We start from the raw sequence: 21,961 nt of genomic DNA, 5'->3' as shown, positions 1-21,961 counted from the left end.
AAGTCCTGTAGAACAGGGGGGGCTCCAACCTTGGCAACTTTAAGACCTGTGGACTCCAACTCCCAGAATTCCTCAGCCAGCTTTGCTTTGCTGGCTGAGGAATCCTGGGAGTTGAAGTCCACTGGTCTTAAAGTTGCCAAGGTTGGAGACCCCTGCTGTAGAACGTCATCTTCTCATTAAGCGCTGGAAACCGAGAGAATTACAGTAAAAACTCCCAGAATGCAGCGCGATACAGAGAGATACCCTTTTACCGGGTAACTGTTGCGACTGTCGCGGAACTTTGCGGCAACAGCGCGCGGGCGCAGCTGTCGGCGGTGGGGGGGTGTTTTCGGTGACGCCCGTTGTGTGTAAATTACAGTCGCATTCCGAAGGTATTTTAACAGCTACCGCAGTCACCATCTACTACCCCTAAGGCAAGATGGGACGCTCCTCCAAAGACAAACGCGATATTTACTACCGTCTGGCCAAGGAAGAAGGGTGGCGAGCTCGCAGCGCATTCAAACTTCTGCAGCTGGATGAGGAATATCACTTATTTCAAGGTAGGTAGGGAGAAAATGTGCTTGCAGATTACATCATGATTGACACATGTATTAAAAGCAGCTGTTTCCCAAATGTATCGTACTATAGTATAATTCCAGCCACCACCAAGCACTTTGAAGGGGCTGCATTGGAAGATATGTACGAGCACATCTAAAAAGACACATTTTAGATCCATGGCTTATCCCATGAACCTAGAAAAGAGATTTGTTTAATACTTCTAACTATTGTCTGTCTTTCAAGAACGTAAGGATCATACATGATCTTCTCCATATTATCTTCACAATAATCCTGGAAGTAAGCTGGACTGAGAGATAATAACTGGCCCAAAGTCATCCAGGAATGGTCAAATAGGGATTTGAACTTGGATCTCCACATTTTTAACCGTAACTCTATAAACATTAGTATCTTTCCATTAAAAGAAAAATGGGAATTGAATTGAATTGAATTGAATTCTTTATTGGCCAAGTGTGATTGGACACACAAGGAATTTGTCTTGGTGCTTATGCACTCAGTGTACATAAAAGAAAAGATACATTTGTCAAGAACAATAAGGTACGTGTGCTGTTGATCCTAAATTTCATGGAGTTAAAATTGCTATAGAAGACAGAATATATATAGGTTATCAAACAGTCCTTATGTTTCAAGATTTATGAGCTTGTGCCTCCAACCTCATATATTATTGTGATGATTACCTTGAAATAAGCTATCCAAGAAAGAAATATTACCACTGAACATGTGCAGAATGCTACTTGTTTGCAGGAAAAAAAAAATACTATTTGGGAGGCAGAGATAAGACTTCTGGAATTTTTACAATTTTTTAAAATAAAATTTTACAAATTGTGTGGGATTTTTTTTTTTTTTGCAAATATTTCCAAAATTTTTACAAAGCATACTTTGTGTCAAGAAGACAAAGCAGAAGCTATGGTTTGTGATTTTCCTCCTGACTGTTCTATTGCAATAATGCAATGATTTTTTTCTTTTGCCCTTTCCAGATGTCTCCCGGGCTGTGGATCTCTGTGCAGCACCTGGTAGCTGGAGTCAAGTTCTGAGCCGAAAGCTCAAGTAAGGAAACAATTTGCCTTCTGTGTGGTTGAGGGTTATGCCTCTCGGGGAGAGAGCAACATCATCCTACTTTCTCCTCTTTCCTTTTCTCCAGAGGAGAAGATCCTAAAAATGCAGATATCAAAATAGTGGCTGTAGATTTGCAAGCCATGGCTCCATTGCCAGGAGTCATTCAAATCCAAGGGGACATCACCAAGGTATGTGATGTCTAATGAAGCCATATAGGAAATCATGTTCTGCTCCCATCCTAGCCCAGGGCAGAATATGAGCCCTATTTTTTAAAAAATAAAACAACTTCCCATGGTTCCTCTCCTCCTCCTCTTCTCTTTCTAGGTTTCAACAGCTCAGGAAATCATTCATCATTTTGAGGGGCAACCAGCCGATCTGGTTGTATGTGATGGAGCCCCTGATGGTAGGTCTCAATCCAGTCTTATCAGGGATTGCCAGCTTTGGCAGGCTGATGTCTGTTTTCTTGTGGAGGTGGGGGAGAAGCTGCATTTGCTAGCCTTGATGAATGTTTCTTTCATTCTTTCAGTGACTGGACTCCATGATATAGATGAGTACATTCAAGCCCAGCTGTTGCTTGCTGTACGTATATTCTAATTTTATTCCCATGTCTGATGGCAAAAGCAAACCACATGAGATGCTGTGGGAGGTGGGTTTTTTTCTTTTTCTAAATTTCTTCCTCTTCTTTTTCCAAAGTACTATGAGATAGTGGTAGTTCTGTTGCCACAGAAACACCAGCAGATCCTAGAACTGTACTTAAAAATACTTCATCTGAATTAGCCATCCCGCTGACGTTTTTTTCCCCTCTTTTATTCAGGCCTTGAACATCACTACACACGTCCTAAAGAAAGGGGGGACATTTGTAGCTAAGGTGAGCCATGCAGACAAAGATATAGCAAAGCACTTCTAGGTATCACTTATTCAAACCTGCTTGTACCCAGAAGCTCAGCAAATAGTAGTTTTCCAACACCAGTTCCCGCCTTAAAGAATTAAGTTATTCAGTGCTGAAGCAAATGTAGTGGGATTCAATGGGCAAGTGCAGTTCTGAATCTGCTGTCAGTCTGATCAGGGTGGATTTCACCTATTTCAGCAAGAAGCCGGGGTATAGCAGGTATTTCCAAACCTTGGCTAGCAAAATAACTCTGATATGATTTCAGATCATGTGCAAACATATTTGCCCATGCTGTCTTGGGCTGTTGGGAGCTGTTGGTCACCAAAATCCAAAGAGTTGCAACTATATGACCTCTATTGTTAGCTGAAGACCTCTGAAAGTTTCAGTACTGTATTTTGTCATTTCCATTGTAATTGATGGGTTGGTGATCTTGGAGTCACAGAATTTCAGACTGGGATTACTGCTTAGAAGAACTAAATTTATTGCACTAGTCGGGAAGTCGCATTTCTAGAGGTGCCCTGGATTTCTCTCTGTGCCTCTGATGCTCCTAGATTCATTACACCCCTGACAACTTCTCATTCAGTTTCTGTAGTTTTTGTGACAGTGTAACAGTGCAGCTAATTCAGACATCATATAGCATTTTGTTCTCCCATTTCAGATATTCCGAGGGAAGGATGTCACTCTTCTCTATTCCCAGTTGAAAATATTCTTCCCTGATGTAACATGTGCCAAACCCCGAAGTAGTCGCAACTCTAGCATTGGTGAGTAGCAGTTTCTTACATGATGCTTCTTCTATGCATATGGACCATTTTTGGTTCATGGGGAATCATGTATCAAATCTGACAGTACTGGAAAGCTTGAATCATGGATATGTTATTACTTTGGGTGGCTCTTTTTGGATTCATTGATATCATAACTGGAAAACTATGATATATTGGACTTGTTTACATTTAATAAGGTGTTAAAGTTTGTTCCACTATAGTTACTTTATGTATCTAAACTTTATAGCAATTAATCTGGGTTTGCATTTAACTATCTTTTTATTCAAAGTAAGAAAGTTTGGTGAACTTTTTTTAAAGGAGGAACTATTTTTCTTTATTACCCTAATTCTCAATCTTTTGTTTATATTGGAATACTATGGTTCATAAATATAAATGTTGATTTGATTATAGATTAGAGTTGAGATGTAGAATGTTTATTTCAATTGGATAAGTTGCTATTTGGAGTAGACTTTTTTGGAAGTATTGGTATTTGTAATGAGGAAAATGTATGTTGGAGCTTTTGTTTTATAACGAGAAATAGTCTGTTGAGTTAAACTTTGATTTTTCAATTTTATTTGTGTAAAGATATCCGGATCATCTTATGCCTTTTAAATGGGGTTTTGTTACAGAAGAGTTAAGATATGGATTGTTAACATATGTTAATAAATGCTAATCTTTTAGAGCTCTGGATGTTTTGCAGATAATCTGATTGGAGATGATGTTGCTTGACTATTGTTAAGAAACAAGTTCTGGGATAAAGAATTTTATATTAGTTTAACTAAGAGGAGGTGAAAAATTGTAGAGGATGGGAGGACATAATGGGAGGAATTATTTATTTTGCTTTTCTTACGTTCTTGCATTTTTGTCCTTTTTTAAATTGTATTATTTTTATTGCTGTTTATTTCTGAGTTAGGAGGATAACCCATAGAAATGTAGAGGGTTACCTATGTATGGGCTCCCATTAGTGAGTCTTTTATGCATTGTAAGAACATCAAGGTTCCCTTTCTTGCCCATCCTCAAGTCAGCCTATTCTGCTCTGAAAAATCCCACAACAACAAATCCCATTTCCAGCAAAGCCCAATTTCCCCTGTACTCTTGACCATTATATTATCCAGGGAGAGTTTGGTCTATGAATGTACATCATATATACAGCTTCAGTGCAGAGTGTAACCTTATTTGAGGCAGATACCAGTAGGTTGTTTTCTCTTCCATGACTTAATTGAGGGAACTGCAGAGGTTCCAAAGCTTTAACTTCCTTTCCATTTTCAGAAGCCTTTGCTGTTTGCCGAAACTACAGTCCCCCTGAAGGTTATGTGCCAAACATGTCCAATCCCTTATTGGATCATTGCTATGGTAAGAATCATTGAAGGGAAGAGGGTATTGTTGATGATGATACGCTGGGACACTGAAGGATACTGAAAAAAGGAGGTGAATGGTTTGAGTTATTTGTAGGAAGATTGCAAGTGATGGGATTCTGGGAGTGATCAATGCTGTTGTCTTGAGGAAAATAGCAAATTTTTGTTCCCTAAAGGCTTCTAAGCAGAAGGTGGGTGTCCATCTATCTGAGATGCAATACTAATTGGTTTCCTGCATTGGAAAGAGGTTGGCCTAGATGACCTTGACTGTATGGTCCTTGATCAATTGCCGCTGCTGGGAATTAAGGGTTAGAGCTTAGACCAGGGGTCTCCAACCATGGCAACTGTAAGACTTGTGGATCAACTCCCAGAGCTTGGCTGGCTGAGGAATTCTGGGAGTTGAAGTCCACCAGTCTTAAAGTTGCCAAGGTTGGTGTCCCCTGGCTTAGACTGCTATTCTGTTTCTCAGGGATCTCTAAGCAGCAACTGCAGGCAGAACTTGTTTGGTACCTACTCTTGAAATCGGTTGAAATCTCTTGAGAAACTAAGAAGGTCAAGGAAAGGGAGGAAAGAATCTTTGGTGAAAGAAGGAAGCTTCTTGGACTGTCTTTAATGGAGGAACCAGAAGGCAAATTATAATGGCTCAGTTTTGCTGTTTCCAACCAGCCAGAGATTAACCTGGGCAATTTTTGATGCCTAGACCTTAATAGTGAGCTTAGACCAGCGGTTCTCAACCTGTGGTCGACCTTTGGGGGTCGAATGACGATTTGCCAGGGGTCGCCTAAGACCATTGGAAATATGGGAAGTATACTTGCGAGTTGAAGAATCGCGCTCCAATGATTGACTGCACAAGCCAGCTGCAGGCTCTTCAAATCGCTAGCCGAATTCGGCTTCAGGCGCGATCAATTAAAAAAGACAGAAATCTTTGCTTTGATGTCTCCCTCTCAAGCCAGCTGCAATCACTCCCAAACGCTAGCCTAATCTGGCTTCAGGCGCAATAAACTTAATAGGGGAGGAGTCTCCACTTTAATGCCTCCATCCTCAAGGCAATCGCAAGCAGTTCAGATCGCTAGCCAATACGGCTTCAGGCGCGATAAATTCAAAACGGAAATAATTTTACGGTTGGGGGTCGCCACATCGTGGGGAATTGTATTAAAGGGGTCGCCACATCATGGGGAATTATATTAAAGGGGTCGCAGCACTTTAAAGGTTGAGAACCACTGGCTTAGAGTATAATGCAGTTTAATGTAAACTGTCCTCAACTTTTAGGAAAAACTAGACAACCTGTGATCTGTTGAGTCATTGTTCAGAGATATTTCCTTCCGAGATTCCCCAATGCCTTCAATAATGACAGAGTTCCTAATGTACTACCTTCACTGGAAAAGTTCTTAAAACTTAAGATATTCAGAGAGTTTCTGCCTTGAAAGTAACCCATATTGAATTGTATAGCACAGTCAAACATGACTGTTGACAACAGGAAATGTTTCATGACATTTTATATTGTAAAAATGTTTTATGATAACTTTTAAGCCATAACATGTTTTATAAAATTTGCCAAGTTTTAATACCATGGGAGTCATGGGTTCTGGATTTCGAACATATTTTGTAAATTAGCCCATTTGAGGTACCTTGGTTCAAAATGTGTTGCCCAGCGATGCACCATTTTGCTTAGTTAAAGGGTATACACAGACAAATATGAGACTTTAGGAGTATAAAGATGGTAGAATTGAGGAGGAGGAGAGAAATTTGTTTATTGTTTTTTTTAACAAATATCAGAACTCAAATAGCCACAAAAATTACCTCTGCCCTAAAAATGAAGCTTCCTAAGAAAAATTCTGGATTGCAAGAAACTTCCTCAATTGTGGAAGAGAAGCAGAAGTAGAACAAATCTAAGAATATTTAGGCGACAACAATACTTCGAAGGAGGTCTTGTTGCAGGCAATAATTGTCGTCTTGCTTTTATGACACCTCTCCATTACAGATGTGGATTTTAATCAGCTGGAGGGTCCCAATCGGGTCATTGTCCCTTTCCTGGCTTGTGGCGATCTGAGTGCTTATGATTCTGATCGGACCTACCCGCTACAGGTAAGGCTCGGTGTCCTGCTAGTATAGCAGGTGATCAGGAAATAAATAGAGAAGGCTCATCCAAAATAATAGTCACACAAACCAGACTTGCCAGGCTTTTAATTGGAAAAAATTCAAACCTGGTAACTAAGCAATGGGTTTGCTCTGTTGTTCAAATGGATAGATAACAGATCCCATTTGCAACCCTTTCCTCCAGCAAGGGGGCTACAATTGGTGCAAAGCAGGAGTGAAATCCAGCAGATTCTGATAGGTTCCAGAGAACCGGTAGTGGAAATTTTGAGTAGTTCAGAGAACTGGCAAATACCACCTCTGGTTGGCCTCAGAGTGGGGTAGGAATGGGGATTTTGCAATATCCTTCCTCCAGGATTGGGGAGGTAATGGGGATTTTGCAGTATCCTTCCCCTGGAGTGGGGTAGGAATGGAGATTTTGCCACCTCCACAGAACCGGTAGTAAAAAAAAAATGAATTCCTCCACTACTGATGCAAAGTGTTTAAATCAGAACTGTTGGCAAGGAAGCCTGACAGCAGGCAAAGAGAAAGTTTAAAAGGAAGAAATGGGGACCTGGTGTTCCAATCAGGGGCAGGTTCCTAAATAAGCTAATGTAAACCTTTCTCTTTCTCCCATTGGGTCAGCTGGATCCTGAGAAGGAGTATACCTACGTGCCCCCAACCCAGCCGCCCATTCGTCCTGCCTATGAAGAAGCCTGCTTCTTAAAGAAACACAACCTCCTTACCAAGGAACAGGGCCCCCACTCTCAGCTGCCAGAGCAAGGGGCTTCAAATGTTCCTCTAGAGACTGAGCTCGTAGATGCCCTGGAAGAACTGTCAGTCTAACGTAATCACGGGACTAAGGAAAGAAAAATGTGACCCTGTGCCGGGTTGAAATACTACATTTTATCTTCTGCAGGAGCAAAGGTGGGAAGGATGAGCTTGTCTCCACAGTTGGAACTTTGAGGAGGCATGGGAACATGGATACTATCACAAGCCTTTGGAGCCACAGTGAAATGCAAAAGAACTCTGCCCCTCTAATGTATACACATAATCATAGACAACCTGGATATCCAGCAGCAGACTTCAGAAGCAGACTGCCTGTAACAGAGATTGGCCAAGGCTGTTGTGCAGGGTTGTTGTGTTAGTCAACCTGGCTGTTAGAGAACAGTTTGAGAGGCTGTCTCTTTCCTCCTCACTTCCTGCCTCTCCCCCACCCACTTTTCCAAAGGGGAGAACTTGTAATGGTTGAAACCACGGTCATTTCTTCTTTGTCGCTTTTTCAATTTGCTCCACTCCTACCCACAGATCTGCAAGAGGGTAGCAATCAAAGCAACCACAGAGATGGAGTGCGTTTGCAGGGCTCTTCATCTCAATCATAGATACTGAAAGTGAAGGAAGGGAGTGTAGTTTCACCCCAGGCGGTAATGGGCCTATTGAGGTAATTGAAACCTCGGTAGCTTAACATTTAAAGTTTGTTGTATAAACAGAGCCTTAGATCTTTGTCAGCTCTTCTAAAGTGAGATAATGGATAACTTGAATGCTCATATAATGTCAGTTCTAGGAGAAAAACTGCACATGAGCTTGCTCTTGTTAGTTTAAAAGCTATTAAACTTAATTCCCGGTTAGTTTACACCTTTTCCTATTTTATTGCTCAAACAGCCTAGGAAATTCCTCTGTGCTTATACTGCAACATTTTAATAAAATTTTATAATTCCTTCAATGCTTTCTTCAGTATAGAACTGCCTAAATTTCTCCTTTCCCCATCCCCCTCCTGAAATTCTTGTATAGCTTTAAACAGGACTTTCTTAGACTAAGTAACAATAGGTTCCAGGAAGATATTCAAAGTGGCCTATGACAGAGACCTTTAATCAGCAACATTCTTTATGAATTGATCAGATGTTCCCAATTTCTCCGATGAGCCTGTTTTAAGTCTTTCTGGCTTCATCACACTGACAGTGGACTGTTCGCCATTTTTTTTTCTTAAACAAAGCACACATAAAAGTATAGTCTTCAAATTAAATCCAAATTCCTAGGTTTTCTCAGTGTGCTGAATCCTTACCTAATTATAGTGTCTGGGTTTGTACGATGCATGGCGCTATAAAGTAGCCAACCATATTTTAGTTTAGTGAGTACTGCAAGCAGGGATGTAATGTTGAACAGTGGGGGGGGCTTCACCCTAATTTCCTGCTCCACCTGAAAAGTTCTTCACAGGAGAATAAGTTAGGCTTCCGGAAAGAGTAAGAGGAAAAGGAGAAGTATAAAGAAGGGTTGTTATAGAGCAGGGGTGTCAAACTCATGTCATAGCGGCATCACATGATGTATCGGGACTTTTTTCCCCCCTTCGCTAAACCAGGCGTGGGCATGACCAGCAAATGAAGCATCCGGCCCATGGGCCGGGAGTTTGACAGCCCTATTAAGAGGAAAAGAACAATGGTTCTGTTTTCCCAACAGGTGTTCACAATCTATCCTGAGGCAATTCAGCGACTGTTAGAACAAAGGTTTTCCACCTAAAATAGAAGCACTGAAATTTCCCACAAAATTATATTTCTGGGCATATCTGCACACAGGTGCTTATTCTTGCCTGGCCATACCTAGAGTTCAGTATCTCTCCACACCAGTCTGTATGCCTTGACATTATGCATCCTTCTGGATTCAGCTGTCACTGGCTCTCCGTCCTTTAAAGAAAGTGGCTATACAGCAGAGGCTCCATTTGCTTCCATTTTGTTAACGTGGGATTGGATTTGGATTTCACCTGACACTTCGGTTCCAGGTTGTTGTAGGCTTAACGTAAGTCCCTCCGCCTTCAGGGCTCCCCCTCTCTGGCAGCCAAGTCCCCAGCTTGGCTGCTGTCTGTTCACAGGCTCCTTGACAATGAAATCAAAGCGATCCAGGGGAGAATGTTCAATTGTACAAAAAGCCTCATCACAGAGGTAGCCAGGGTTTGTTCCCTCCATAGATACACCGTCAGCGGGGCTACAACGACCAGATGGGCCTTCCTGGGTCTGAGAGGCTTGATGGTGGATGACTTGCTCAGCTTCCATGGAAGGTTCAATTCTTCGGAAAGAATAATGAGCAAATATGCCAATAAAGAACATCTCAATGGCCAAAGCATAATAGTAGATCACTGGAAAGATAAAAGGGAAGTATGAAGATTAGGTAGCCTACAAAAAGGATGTTATTTGTTCATCTTCCCAATTGCCTAGAGCCAGGAATCTGCAAACTTGGCTCTTTTAAGACTTGTGGACTTCAACTCCCAGAGTTCCTCAGCCAGCAAAGCTGTGGGAGTTGAAGTCCACAAGTCTTAAAAGAGCCAGGTTTGCAGACCCCTGGCTCTAGGACAGCAGCCCCCAATCTTTTTGGTACTGGGGACCAGTTCCATGGAGAGAGCTTTTCCCGCAGACCAGAAGGGGGCATGGATTCACATACTGCCTTCATTCTGCAGATGGGATGTCGCTTGTTTCGCGGCCCAATTTTTGTCATGCTGCGGCCCGGTACCAGTCCACGGGACCAGGGGTTGGGCACCCTGTCCTAGGAGCATAATCGTATGACTGGAAGAAATCAGGTTGAGGAAATACAGTCTACGGGTTTTGATTCTGCAAAATCCTGAAAACGGGGCAATGTGTGCAAGTCAGCTACAGTAAAAGTAGCCACAAAAGTGTTTTTGAAAATGTGTGGGCAACGCCTAAGGAAAATGGAAAGGATCAAAGCTGGGGCTTTATTGGCTTGCGGAACGTCTCTATCAAACAAATAAAGCTACAAAAAATTCTGGAAAAAAGGCATTATATACATTCACTCAATATTATAAGTTTGACAAATCCAGACCTTCGGCTGTGCCCTTGAACTATTCATTAGGTGGGCAGGCGCTGCATAATCTTTGGAAAGGAGCAGAATCAAACCTTCAGGCTCCTTTTCTGCAGCTCTAGGGTACGAGGGAAGCTAACACAGAAGCTGGCACAGCAAAGTCGCTAGGAAGGTGCACCTGCATTCAGGCAAGGAAGGTAGGCTTTACCATGCCTGTGCTTCAAAGCAGGGGTGAAATGCTCCCAGTTTGGACCGGATCACCCGATCCACTAGCAATGACTGTGGGTGGTTCGGAGAACCTGTAGCAAAAATCCCACCACCACCCCACGCCCAGCTGAGCCACATGATCATCAGAGGATTTTTTTTTTAACTTTTAAAAGCCTCTGATGATTGTGCGGCTCAGCTGGGATCGTCAGAACCTGTTAAAAGCATTTTTTCTACAATGCTTTTAAAAGTAAAAAAAAGTTGGCCACGCCCACCCAGTCACATTACCCACCCACCCCACCAAGCCAAGCAGAACTGGTAGTAACTAATTTTACATTTTACCACTGCTTCAAAGCCAGACTCATCAACTACTGTTCCCAAGCTGCTTTTCTTGTTCATGTCTACTGGACTACTGCAATGTGCCCTACATGGAGTACAACCAACTAGAGAAGGCACAGAAAAAACACTCTGGCCAAAGTCTTCACTGTTTGTTTTTGCTATATCAGAAAGACATCTCTAAGTCCACCTGTTCCACTTATAAACAGTGCCTCAGTGGTGGAATCCAATTTTTTTTACTACCGGTTCTGTGGGCGTGGCGTGGTGGGCATGGCTTGGCAGGGGAAGGATACTGCAAAATCTCCATTCCCACACCACTCCTAGGGAAAGGATATTGCAAAATCTCCATTCTTACCCCACCCTGGGGCCAGTCAGAGGTGGTATTTGCTGGTTCTCCAAACTACTCAAAAGTTTCTGCTGCCGGTTCTCCGAACTGCTCAAAATTTACGCTACCGGTTCTCCAGAACCTGCTAGATTTCACCCCTGCCGTGCCTCATGGAGATGACTTACTTTGAGAGCGAGTAACAGGTGAGAGAGATGGGCTGCAAGGAATGGCACCTAAGGCTCCCATCGTTTCCACAATTCCACTTTGCAGCCCGCAAAGGACAAGAACCAAAATGATGCAGACAAACTTGTAGCGCAGGTTGTAGCCCTCAAGGGCTGGCTTGGTGGCCTTGTAAAAGAGCAAATAGCCATAGAAGGAGAGGAAGGTGGAGATGGCTATAATGACATTGATGTAGGAATTGGGATTGGTGTAGCCCACCTGGAAGAGAAAAAGTCAGGACACACTATGAGTCTTCTCAATTATGACCCACAGACATGTGTAAGTTGATTTTAACTGTCCTGAATTTGAAAGTCATGTCGAAAATCTTTCAGCATAAGAAAATTCCTGAACATTATCTCTCTAGAGCAGGGGTCGGCAACCTTAAACACTCAAAGAGTCACAAAGGTCCTAACCGGAAGCTCCCCATTCAGTTCTGGACCCGACCGGAAGTCTGGTTCCCCCACCATAGTCTCCTCCTAGTGTAGTGTGGCGTTCTTTTTCCTCTACCTGTCCTAACCTAAAGCCCTATCAATTGTGGAGTTGACCAGCGATAGGGAGCCGCAGAAGAGGGATGGAAGAGCCACATGCGGCTCCAGAGCTGTGGGTGGCTGACCTCTGCTCTAGAGCAACACTAGGACATTGTGCACAGTGATTCTATAAGAAAATACTTCTGCTTTTCAACATGCTAACTCTGTTAAAAATTTTGGTTTCTTCCAACTGTATAATATATCTAAGCAGAGCATCCATCCTAAGCATGGATTTATTTCGTTTCCTTTCGGTTTTTACCGGAGCGAACTACTGTTTGATCGATTACAAAATTGGCCACTTGAGTCTGCAGGGGTCCTTCCTTCTTCATTCTCTTTGGATTACTTGTCAGGGAGTAGAAGAAAAGGTTCAGTGAGGAATGAGCATTTTTAATGACCTTGGGATGCAGATTTACTAATAATACAGGAAGGATGCAAAGGAGAAACTTGAACAGGAACCTTCCCCATTATAGAATGACGATTTGTTGCATTCCACAGTGGTCAGTTACATACATTACTTTAAAAATGAGACAGCCATTACCCATAACATCAATATATTCCATTATAAAGTATTGTTCTGCCTCCTTCCCCACTTCAGACCCACGAGCTGGCCTTCAGCCAGTGGATTCACGGCTCTTATCAGTCCTGGCAGAGAAATCGCAGCTGCCTGCCAAAGTTCAAACAAATGACTCACGTAGCAAGACTTTCAGCTCTTTTTGAAATGGATCAGCTAAACTTTGCTTCCCGTGGAGTGAGACCAGTCCCAAAGCTCCTTATATATCCTGTGGGGTGGGGCTCCTGCCCCACCCTTCCTTTTGATGATGCCGCCTCTTTAATCTTCTGAAGCGCGGGTCAAGCCAAGCTTGATTATTATTATCAGCTGGGTCTGAAGGCGTAGCCTGGGGAAGGGAGGAATTAGGGGATGATGGCCTCATTACGTCCTCCGACTGGTCTGGTTCTGGCTCCAGGGGCCGAGTCAAAGGAATCGGTGCTCCTGAGGTAAGCCTTACCGGCCCTTCCCCCTCACTCTCGGAGTCACTTTCGGGCATGGGGCCAGGTTCGGGGGCTGGAGTCACAACAAGTATAGCTGATCTCAGGTTGAATTGTTTACTTTAGTCAAATCTTGGTGATAACCAAGACAAGCTTCATTGCTCCACAAGATGTAATGCCGGGTTCATTCCAGTTACCTCAATCCAATGGAAATGTCTATCAACAAAACATGTAAGATAAACTATTTCCACCTACCCAAGAAAATATCCATGGAAAAAGCCTCTAGAGCAGTGATGGCTAACCTTTTTGCCATCACATGCCAGGATGGGGTGGGGGTGGGGGGTCGTGCACATGCGTGCCCACACCCGTAATTCTATGTACCCCACTGCTGCGCATGCGTGCATTCCTCCGCTCCACCACCCCGCTCCTGGCATGCGATGGCCCGGTAGGCCCATTTTTCTCTCTCACTTGGCTCCAGAGCCTCTCTATGAGTTTGGGGAGGGAAAAAATGGCCTCCCCCCCGGAGGCCTTCAAGAGGCCAGAAACGTCCTGTTTCCCAACTTCCAATTAGACAGGAAGTGATTTTTTTGGCTGTCCCTAGCCTCCAGAGCCTCTCTAGGAGTCCCTGTTTCTCTACTTCTGGTGGGCCCAGAATGCCCAAAAATCAGCTGGCCGGGGCGCGCATGTGTACCAGAGCTGAGCTTGCATGCCCACTGATATGGCTACACATGCCACCTGTGGCATGCGTGCCATAGGTTCGCCATCATGGCTCCAGAGTCTAGACCATTCTCTAGTTTACAGGAGTTATTTCTCTTGCTCACTGTCTATGAATTTCAAGGCCCAAATTACTCACAGCACCATAGTCGTATTCATCATCCGTCCAGAGGATAAGGGTGATGAAGAAGAGGATGGTCCGGATGAGGGAGAGCTGATAGACTGCCACCGTCATACATCGCAAGTTTGCTCTACCGGGATGGGGGAGGGGACAGAGAGAAGAAGAACAAAGAGCAATTTGCTATGTTATGAAGAGGAGGGAAAGTAAGGAAGGTTCAAAATGGCTCTTACCGATTGGCAGCAATCTCAGGAAGGCAGCAGCAGCAGCAGCACGGGAAAGGGTTTGGAGAAACCCGCTTCCCTGCCAGTTCCTGGAGCATGCGTTCTGAGCCACCAAAGAAGTCCCGGATCAGTGCAAGGAACTTCCAAAGGGTGATGGAGTGGTAGCTGCAGCAATAAGAATAGGAACATTGCATATAAAGTACACCAGCTAGGACAAGGATCTGCAACCTTAAATACTCAAAGAGCCATTTAGACCTGTTTCCCGCAGAAAAGAAAACACCGGGAGCCACAAAACCTGAGTGGGCGTGGCCAACTCAATGTCACTCACTTCCACCAGTCACATGACACACACCCCCGCCACGTCTACCCAGCTGGTCATTAGGGCAGAGAACCAGTTGTTAAAAAACACCGGGAACCACAAAATCCTTTTGACATATCGCTCTCTCCCCTCCCTCCCTCTCTCCCCCTCTCTCTGTCTCTGCTCTTGCTGCTTCTCCATCCCCCGCCATCACCCTTACCTTCTCAGGCCAGGCGAGGAGTGACTGGGAGGGGAGGGAGAGGGGCGGGGCCAGCCAGTGATGGGATCACCTGACAGGGAGCCACAGCAGAGGACCCAAAGAGCTGCATGCGACTCTGCAGCTGCAGGTTGCTGACCCCTGAGCTAGTAGAAGGTGGAGAAGAAGAGATCTGAGTGGCCTCTTTGACTTCCCTGGGATACGAAACCGAAATATGGAATGTTTATTTTCAGCAGTTATTTCAGCTGTCAGAGATAAGGCTGCCCATTTGAAAAATAAAAAATGCAATCAAGAAGCAATCATTATCAGGGAGATTGATAAGGCAAACTGAGAGTTGGGGTGCAACTCAACTTCTACTCCTATGGCTGTTTTTAAGGCTAAGAGAAATCTAATACACAGTCTCCAATGAAGACTAAAATACTGGGATGACGGCTGGTTGGTATTTCAGACCAATTACTAATTTGAGACCCAGTTACTAATATCAAGTGAATTGATCCACATACATCTTTTGCATCTGTATGCAGAGGGTAAGAAAGACATTCATATGGCAAAGGAATGAGACCCTATCATCTATGGCCCAGCCATACATTTTATTGTATGTACCTTAAACAAAAATCAAAATGATTGTTGTTCAGTTAGAGAGCAGATGCTTTCCATGTCACAAGCATCTTCAGCAAAAACAGCAGTAAACAACCTGTTTTGACCCCAATGGGCTATAGGCACTGAGAAGTCAGGTGTCAACTCACAAAGCATCCCTGGCCTGCTTTCGAGTCGCCATAGGAAAGGGGGTCAGCCAAAGACAGATGCACATTTCAGACTTATCTTTCTCAAGGCTATATCCCAGGGTTACTTACAGCGGCCGAAGAGGAGTGATCTCTACAACCCGGGAAATTGCCCCATTGGGAATGTGATTGATGACACGCCATAGGGGGAGGGGGGAAACAGGGGCATGATTGGGGCCATAAATTACGTGGGGTCAGAGCTGGCTTCATTTGGGAACATGCAGATATGAAGCTCCTAATAAATAACTGGATTTCTTTTGAAGTTTGGTTTGAGGCTCATGATTTAATTACAGCACCTGTGGGAACCCTGACATCAGGACTCATATTCACACTGCACGCAAATTAGATGACTGCACAGGTATTAATGCATAAATTTGCACACATAGCCATCTTCCCCACCTAAGTTTTAACACAACTGAGTTTGCTAGGAAAAGAAAATTAACCCCATATCCCTTCTTCGCTTGGAAATGTAGCAGTTGCAAGTTCTTTGAAGGCCTCTGTTCCCACAGCTTAGTGATCAAAGAGTCTCTTCAATAGGTACAGGACTCTCTCAGAAAATTTTACATTTACTGAGTTTCAAATGTGAACTTGCAGAGAATCAGGGGGTGCAGCTGAAACATCAATAAGCCAACTGGTTTTTTTGGAGAGCCCAAAGAGCCCCCATTAGTTAAAAGATGCAAAATTCAGATTGTGGACAAATAGTTGCCCTTGTCATGAAGCAGCTAGTTTTTCTTTCGGGTCTAGGACTTTTTGGCTTGAACCCTTGGTGCTGCCTGTTTCTCCAACAGGGTTTCGCCTCTACATTATTACGCCGCGGCACTTTGGGCCACGGCCCCTCCATCCCAGTCCCTTCACCGCGGCCCATTCATCACAGTATAGTTTGCATCGGGCTTTTGGGTGCGCAGGACAGTTCGCAGTCAGCCAATTGGTGCAGGGGCCCGGGGGCTTTGGGAGTAGAGCAGGGATTGCAGTTCAGAGGGAGGCTCTGTCAGTTCAGAGCTGTGCGCCCAAAAGCCTGACGCAAACTGTACTGTGACGAATGGGCCGCGGCAAAGGGACTGGGATGGAGGGGCCATGGCCCAAAGTGCTGAGGCTTAATAACACGGAGGCGAAACCCTGGTGGAGAAACAGGCAGTGCCAAGAGTTCGAGCCCATTCTGTTTCCCATTCTGTTTCTTTCTGTTCTTGAGAACAGAAGCTTTCAGCCTTCTCGGAGGCAGAACTACCTTTAATGCGAGCATGTCTGTGCTAGAAACCCATTCAAGGCTTAGCCCAGATTAGTAATATTATGGTGGGTTACAACTCCTCTCCCAGTTGCAGACTAATAGATAAACATGGCACTCTCCAGGTGTGATGGGCAATAACAACCAGGAGTGATTTAGTTAAATGTGATGGGAGCTGTTAGGAAGAGATAAGGTTGGAAAAGGATACCCTTGACTAAGACTGGAGAACCATTACTTTCTAACACTAATCTGGCCTGCTAGGTTGGCCAGGTGACCCACCAAGCAAGTTTCCTCTTGCAGAAGTCCGCTGCTTCCACTCCATGGCCCAAAGAAAGGCAAAGAATGGCTGGAGGCAATACTTGCAAGCAATGCACTGAGGCCAGCCTTTTCTTAGCTGGGTGCCATCCAGAATTCTCACAATAGCTTCTGCTGGGGAAAAAACATACTTCAAGAAGGGCACCCAAGATAGGGTGTTGGTTATGCTTCAGTTCAGATGAGTTATAACTGACCCCAAAGTGATGTCAGGAGAGATTGGTCTTCGGTGAGGATGGCTGGGAATATTTCTCGGGTTTCGACTGTTCGTGTAGAACAGTGTTTCTTTTCACCTTTCCTTCTCTTGTGCTTGATTTCTTATTATGAGAGCGTTTCCGTGCATCAAACTCTCCTTTGGTTTCAGGGTCCATCCCTTTGCTGCCAAGGGCTTCAGAAAGCTTCGTGCAAAAAGCAAAACTAACCAAAACATAGTGGGGAAAGAGAGCATTGCATGGGGGACTGCTTTTTCAGGCTTCCCTTCCCTTTGCATATAAACCAAGGACGTTCAAAGTTGGCAACTTTAAAACTTGTGAACTTCGACTCCCAGAATTCCCCAGCCAGGATAGTGGTTGGGGAATTCTAGGAGCTGAAGTCCACAAGTCTTAAAGATTGGACTACCCCTTTTTCTTGCTTTCCCAGACAGAAGTTCTTATGGGCCGTAATACTTTAGGCTAGGGTTTGTCAAACTGTGGTTCACAGACCCTTTTAAGGGTGCCCATGAACTTGACTAAAGGTTTCCACTGGAGGTTTTAAGAAGAGACTGGACAGCCATTTGTCTCAAATTGTATACGGTCTTCTGCTTGAGCAGGGGATTGGACTAGAAGACCTCCAGCGTCCCTTCCAACCCGATTCTGATTGATTTGATTGAGAAGGCACAAGACTCAATCAGTGGAAGGAATTACCTCCAGAAGTTGTGGATAGTGCAACATTGGAGGTTTTCAAGACGAGATTGGCCAACCATTTGTCTGAAATGGTTTAGGGCAGGGGTGTCAAATTTGCAACATCGCAGCGGCATCATGCGATGCATCGTGACTTTTTTCCCTTTGCTAAACTGGGTGTGGACGTGGCCAGCGCATGATGCATCTGGCCCACGTGCCGGAAGTTTGACACCCCTGGTATAGGATTTCCTGCTTGAGCAGGGGGTTGAACTAGAAGTCCTCCAAAGTCCCTTCTGCTAGACTCAAGAAAGCTAGTTTGACTGTCAGAGGCAGAGCTTTTCTTATGCAGATGTTGTGCCTCGTCCGCTTTCCCCACAGCCGGGCCCGTCTTATCTGCTTCTGAACGCTGAGGAATGTCCTAACATGCCTCCCGTTCCCAGCCTTGACTCCATGCCCAGACAGGCCGAGGAAGAAGAAGCGCCCCCAGCCCCCAGCCCTGGCTCCATGCCCAGGCAAACGGAGCAACTAGACCCCTCCCCCCGCCCACAGCATGTGAGCCTGAGGAAGGTCAATTACCAACAGCTGCAGACTGGAGTGACCCTCGCTTCAGGAGAATTGATAGGCGGCGTCAACAGAAGGAAGGGGGGGCAGGCCTGGATAAGTGCTGAGTCATGGAGCCACACCCCATGGCCTATATAAAGGATCTGCTTTCTGGCATTCTCTGAGTCAGGCAAAGTCTACCTTATCTTGCTGAAGTCACTTTCTGGTCTCCTGCCCGCCTTGAGAACTTTGCTAGGACTTTGGCAGAGCTGCAGAGGCACGCCTGATTCGGATTTCCCTGACCCGGCCATCAGCGGAGGAGTGGGACACGACAGCAGATGGCAGCTTCCATGGACAAGATAGGGCTTCAGAGAGAGGAAGAGATATTTTCCTCCACATTTTCCAGTATACAAAGAGTGCAGGAGAAATGATTGAGAATCTAAGGCAGGGATGTCCAAACTTGGCCCCTTGAAGAGTGGTGGACTTCAACTCCCAAAATTCCCCAGCCAGCAACTTGCTCATATTTATAGCTCATGCTGGCTGGGGAATTCTGGGAGTTGATTATCCACCACTCTTCAATGTGCCAAGTTTGGACACCCCTGATCTGAGGTCTGTTTGGATTCAGTTTCCTGCTTTTACTGTAAAGGAACGAGAGTGAAATTTGGAGCCCACCACTGCAAGGCCTAGCTCAGATAAACACCACAGCATAATTCAATGCCTGCAGTTAGAATGCTGAAACCCTTCGCATCTGTTTTCAAGGGCGAAAGCTGCTAGTGCAGCAAGTCCTTTGATGAACTGAAGCAGAAATTGTGGTACAGTTGGAGTTTGCTGCATTCTTCCCCCTCCCCCACTCCACTGTCCCCCTGCAGAGAAACTTACATGGAAGCCACAAAGTTACAGACAAAGGACGCTCGAGGGATGTACAAACAGATGAGGGAGGTGAGGTTGAATACCTGTTTGAGAAGAATATATAGATTTGTATCTTTTAAATTGTAATTTGTCCGTAGCTAGTAAGACACCCTACAAGTGTTCCTAGGTACTCTACCATTCCTGAGATTACCATGCCTCTTTTTTTTTGATTGCCCTCCACCATAAAAGAGATGAACGAACATCTAGGCAGAATTTATACATTTTATTTCCCCATAGTATGGTATTTTCACTGTCCAGTTTGAGCCATTGGTATTCCGAGATGTACAGTATATTGTCCCAAGTGAAGGATTGTTACATTTAGCGCTCAGATCTTAGCAGCTCTTGAAAGAAGAGCCTTTCATGATGATTTTGTTGCTATAAGCAAAGGCCACCATTCTATCTTCCAGAAGCAACTGTGGGTGTGAGTCAGTGGTGGGTTTCAAAATTTTTTACTACCGGTTCTGCGGGTGTGGCTTGGTAGGCGTGGCATGGCTTGGTGGGTGTGGCTTGGTGGGTATGGCAGGGGAAAGATATTGTAAAATCTCCATTCCCACCCCACTCCAAGGGGAAAAATACTGTAAAATTTCCATTCCCTCCCCAATCCAGGGAAAGGTTACTGCAAAATCCACATTTCCTCCTGATCAGCTGGGACTTGGGAGGCAGAGAATAGATGGGGGCGGGGCCAGTCAGAATTTTTATTACCGGTTCTCCGAACTACTCAAAATTTCCGCTACCGGTCAGAACCTGCTGAAACCCACCTCTGGTGTGGGTTTGTAAAGAAGTGGCTGTCCATAAATGATCTATCACAAGATGACCTGAATCATGCCCTTTATGTAAGGAAGTGTACGTATCATAACCTTGAAGAACATTTTTCCTTGAAGAAATTGCAAGGAGTGATCTTGAGCTATGCTTTTGCTGCAGCCCTACTTAAAAAGGAGCTTGCTTGTGGCAACTGCCACAGATTTGCTAAACCAACTATTCTGTGGAGGAGTTGAGTGAGCTTTGTAAGCCTTCCTTTGTAAGATGTTGAGTGGTGGGGGTTCCTTTGCTGCATTCTTACCGGATAAACTCCCAGGATCCAAAGCAAGACACTGGTGCGATGGGAACTCTTGCCATGCCGTAAGAAGAAGCCTGTTTGTTCCAGAAATAGGCCAACTTGCACAAGACCCAGGAATACTGGGATTAAGAAAATCCAGATCTGAGCCTTGATAACTGTAGGAAACAGGCAAATGTGGTTTGGAGAGATGAGAGCGGATTCTAATCTCCGTTCCTAATTCCTGTTGGAAGTCATATTTTACTGAATTCCCTCCCTTTTAATCCAAAATGTTGTAGAGCAGGCTTGCTCCAGGGGTGAAATGCTCCCGGTTCGGACCGGATCACCTGATCCGGTAGTGATCGCGGTGAGTGGTTCGAAAAACCAGTAGCAAAAATCCCTGCCCTCCGCCATGCCCAGCTGAGCCACATGATCATCAGAGGTTTTTCTTTTACTTTTAAAAGCATTTTTCCTTTGGCTGAAAAACTGCTTTTAAAAGTTAAAAAAAAAAAGCCTCTAATGATCGCATGGCTCTTCTGGGATTGTCAGAGGCGTTTAAAAGCATTTTTTCTACAACCTCTTTGGCCAAAGAGGTTGTAGAAAAAATGCTTTTAAAAGAAAAAAAAAAGTTGGCCACACCCACTTAGTCACATTACCCCCATCACCAAGCCACGTCCACAGAACTGGTAGTAATAAATTTTACATTTCACCACTGGCTTGCTCTCGTAATGGAAAGACTTCTGCATTGAGCAGAATGCTCCCATTATTACTTGGCTACTGTCGGCAAAATTGTATTTATGAGGCTAAACTCTGGGGAACTTTGGATGATGCCTTTATTCTGCCTTCCCTCCATCTTTCACCCTTCATTACCAGAACCTCAACTTGTCTGGGCTGCAGCTTTCCACAAATTCCCCATCCTCACCTTGGAAGATCTCGGATGACAGAGGCAATTGATCGCCGATAAGGGAGCAGTTTGGGTCATGCGCCATTTTCTTCTCACTGGGACAGGTACCACTCCCCCAGCCAATGACTTCCTCCTTTCTCATCATTAGTCACTGAATTAATCATTGACACAGGCTAAGATGGGTGTCTTGGCAACAGGGCCAAGTCCAGTTTTCCTCACCTGCCATGAATGCATCCGATAGATTAAAGAACTGTTACAGTCCTAATATTTTAGCAGTATGAAATCTGTAGTAGAATACACTGCTCTCAGGCTTGGAGGTTCCTCTAGAACAGTGGTTCTCAACCTTTTCTTCATCATGGATCCCATTTAAAAACCTTCTGTGGCCATGGACCACCAAGACTTAATTCAGGATTTAAATCAGGGCTCTCCAACCTTGGCAACTTTAAACCTGGTGGACTTTAACTCCCAGAATCTTAGGAGCTTAAGTCCACCAGGCTTAAAGTTGCCAAGGTTGGAGACCCCTGATTTAAATCATAACATTTCTTCAAGCCTTCATGGATCCCCTGTGACATCACAGCCCCTTCTCAGGGGTCTGTGGACCATAGGTTTAGAACCACTGCTCTAGAGGGTAAACAACTGTTAGGGCAGGTTTTCCACCGTATTAAATATTATGCAAGTATTACAGTATTAAGCTATTCACAAGCCTTGAAGATCCTATT

The 21,961-nt window shown here is 44.5% G+C and overlaps 3 protein-coding genes across 6 annotated transcripts in view; 1 reads left to right on the top strand and 2 right to left on the bottom strand.

The window, feature by feature from the left end:
* The first annotated feature begins 42 nt into the window (after positions 1–42).
* On the top strand, positions 43–8,412 carry FTSJ1 (FtsJ RNA 2'-O-methyltransferase 1). Its single transcript, XM_058166553.1, has 10 exons — positions 43–539; positions 1,533–1,602; positions 1,697–1,799; positions 1,936–2,014; positions 2,138–2,190; positions 2,426–2,479; positions 3,159–3,261; positions 4,531–4,614; positions 6,598–6,701; positions 7,335–8,412. The coding sequence occupies exons 1-10, from the start codon at positions 419–421 to the stop codon at positions 7,533–7,535; spliced, it is 972 nt and encodes a 323-aa protein (XP_058022536.1). The 5' UTR covers positions 43–418; the 3' UTR covers positions 7,536–8,412.
* Positions 8,413–8,678: 266 nt separating this feature from the next.
* LOC131189917 (organic solute transporter subunit alpha-like) lies at positions 8,679–21,685 on the bottom strand. 4 transcript variants are annotated; one of them, XM_058166547.1, is made up of 8 exons: positions 21,261–21,685; positions 20,366–20,517; positions 19,276–19,349; positions 16,946–17,092; positions 14,157–14,312; positions 13,945–14,056; positions 11,544–11,796; positions 8,679–9,816 (listed from the first exon to the last, which is right to left on the bottom strand). In XM_058166547.1, the coding sequence occupies exons 1-8, from the start codon at positions 21,385–21,387 to the stop codon at positions 9,383–9,385; spliced, it is 1,455 nt and encodes a 484-aa protein (XP_058022530.1). In that variant the 5' UTR covers positions 21,388–21,685; the 3' UTR covers positions 8,679–9,382. The 4 variants fall into 4 exon arrangements, with proteins under 4 accessions (XP_058022530.1, XP_058022531.1, XP_058022532.1 ...); XM_058166548.1 differs by lacking the exon at positions 16,946–17,092; XM_058166549.1 differs by lacking the exon at positions 20,366–20,517.
* Positions 20,886–21,961, bottom strand: part of PORCN (porcupine O-acyltransferase) — a 30,845-nt gene continuing 29,769 nt past the window's right edge. The window contains exon 15 of the transcript XR_009153161.1: positions 20,886–21,461. The gene's annotated coding sequence lies outside the window, so the exon portion shown is untranslated. The remainder of the gene's footprint in view (positions 21,462–21,961) is intronic.

The sequence above is a fragment of the Ahaetulla prasina genome, chromosome 2 (genome assembly GCF_028640845.1).
Source record: "Ahaetulla prasina isolate Xishuangbanna chromosome 2, ASM2864084v1, whole genome shotgun sequence".
Taxonomy (NCBI): domain Eukaryota; kingdom Metazoa; phylum Chordata; class Lepidosauria; order Squamata; family Colubridae; genus Ahaetulla; species Ahaetulla prasina.
The sequence above is the reverse complement of the archived record's forward strand: the minus strand, read 5'-3'. Positions and strand labels throughout refer to the sequence as shown.

What these genes read in the sequence shown, in the direction of transcription:
- FTSJ1 (XM_058166553.1), top strand. Translation starts at nt 419, where the DNA reads ATGGGACGCTCCTCCAAAGACAAACGCGATATTTACTACCGTCTGGCC. An exon ending in AAGCCCAGCTGTTGCTTGCT is followed by an intron (nt 2,191 to 2,425) that starts GTACGTATATTC and finishes TCTTTTATTCAG; the next exon opens with GCCTTGAACATCACTACACA. An exon ending in CTTATTGGATCATTGCTATG is followed by an intron (nt 4,615 to 6,597) that starts GTAAGAATCATT and finishes TCTCCATTACAG; the next exon opens with ATGTGGATTTTAATCAGCTG.
- LOC131189917 (XM_058166547.1), bottom strand. Translation starts at nt 21,387, where the DNA reads ATGATGAGAAAGGAGGAAGTCATTGGCTGGGGGAGTGGTACCTGTCCC. An exon ending in TGCAAGAGGAAACTTGCTTG is followed by an intron (nt 14,313 to 16,945) that starts GTGGGTCACCTG and finishes TTATTGCTGCAG; the next exon opens with CTACCACTCCATCACCCTTT. An exon ending in ATGAATACGACTATGGTGCT is followed by an intron (nt 11,797 to 13,944) that starts GTGAGTAATTTG and finishes TTTCTCTTCCAG; the next exon opens with GTGGGCTACACCAATCCCAA.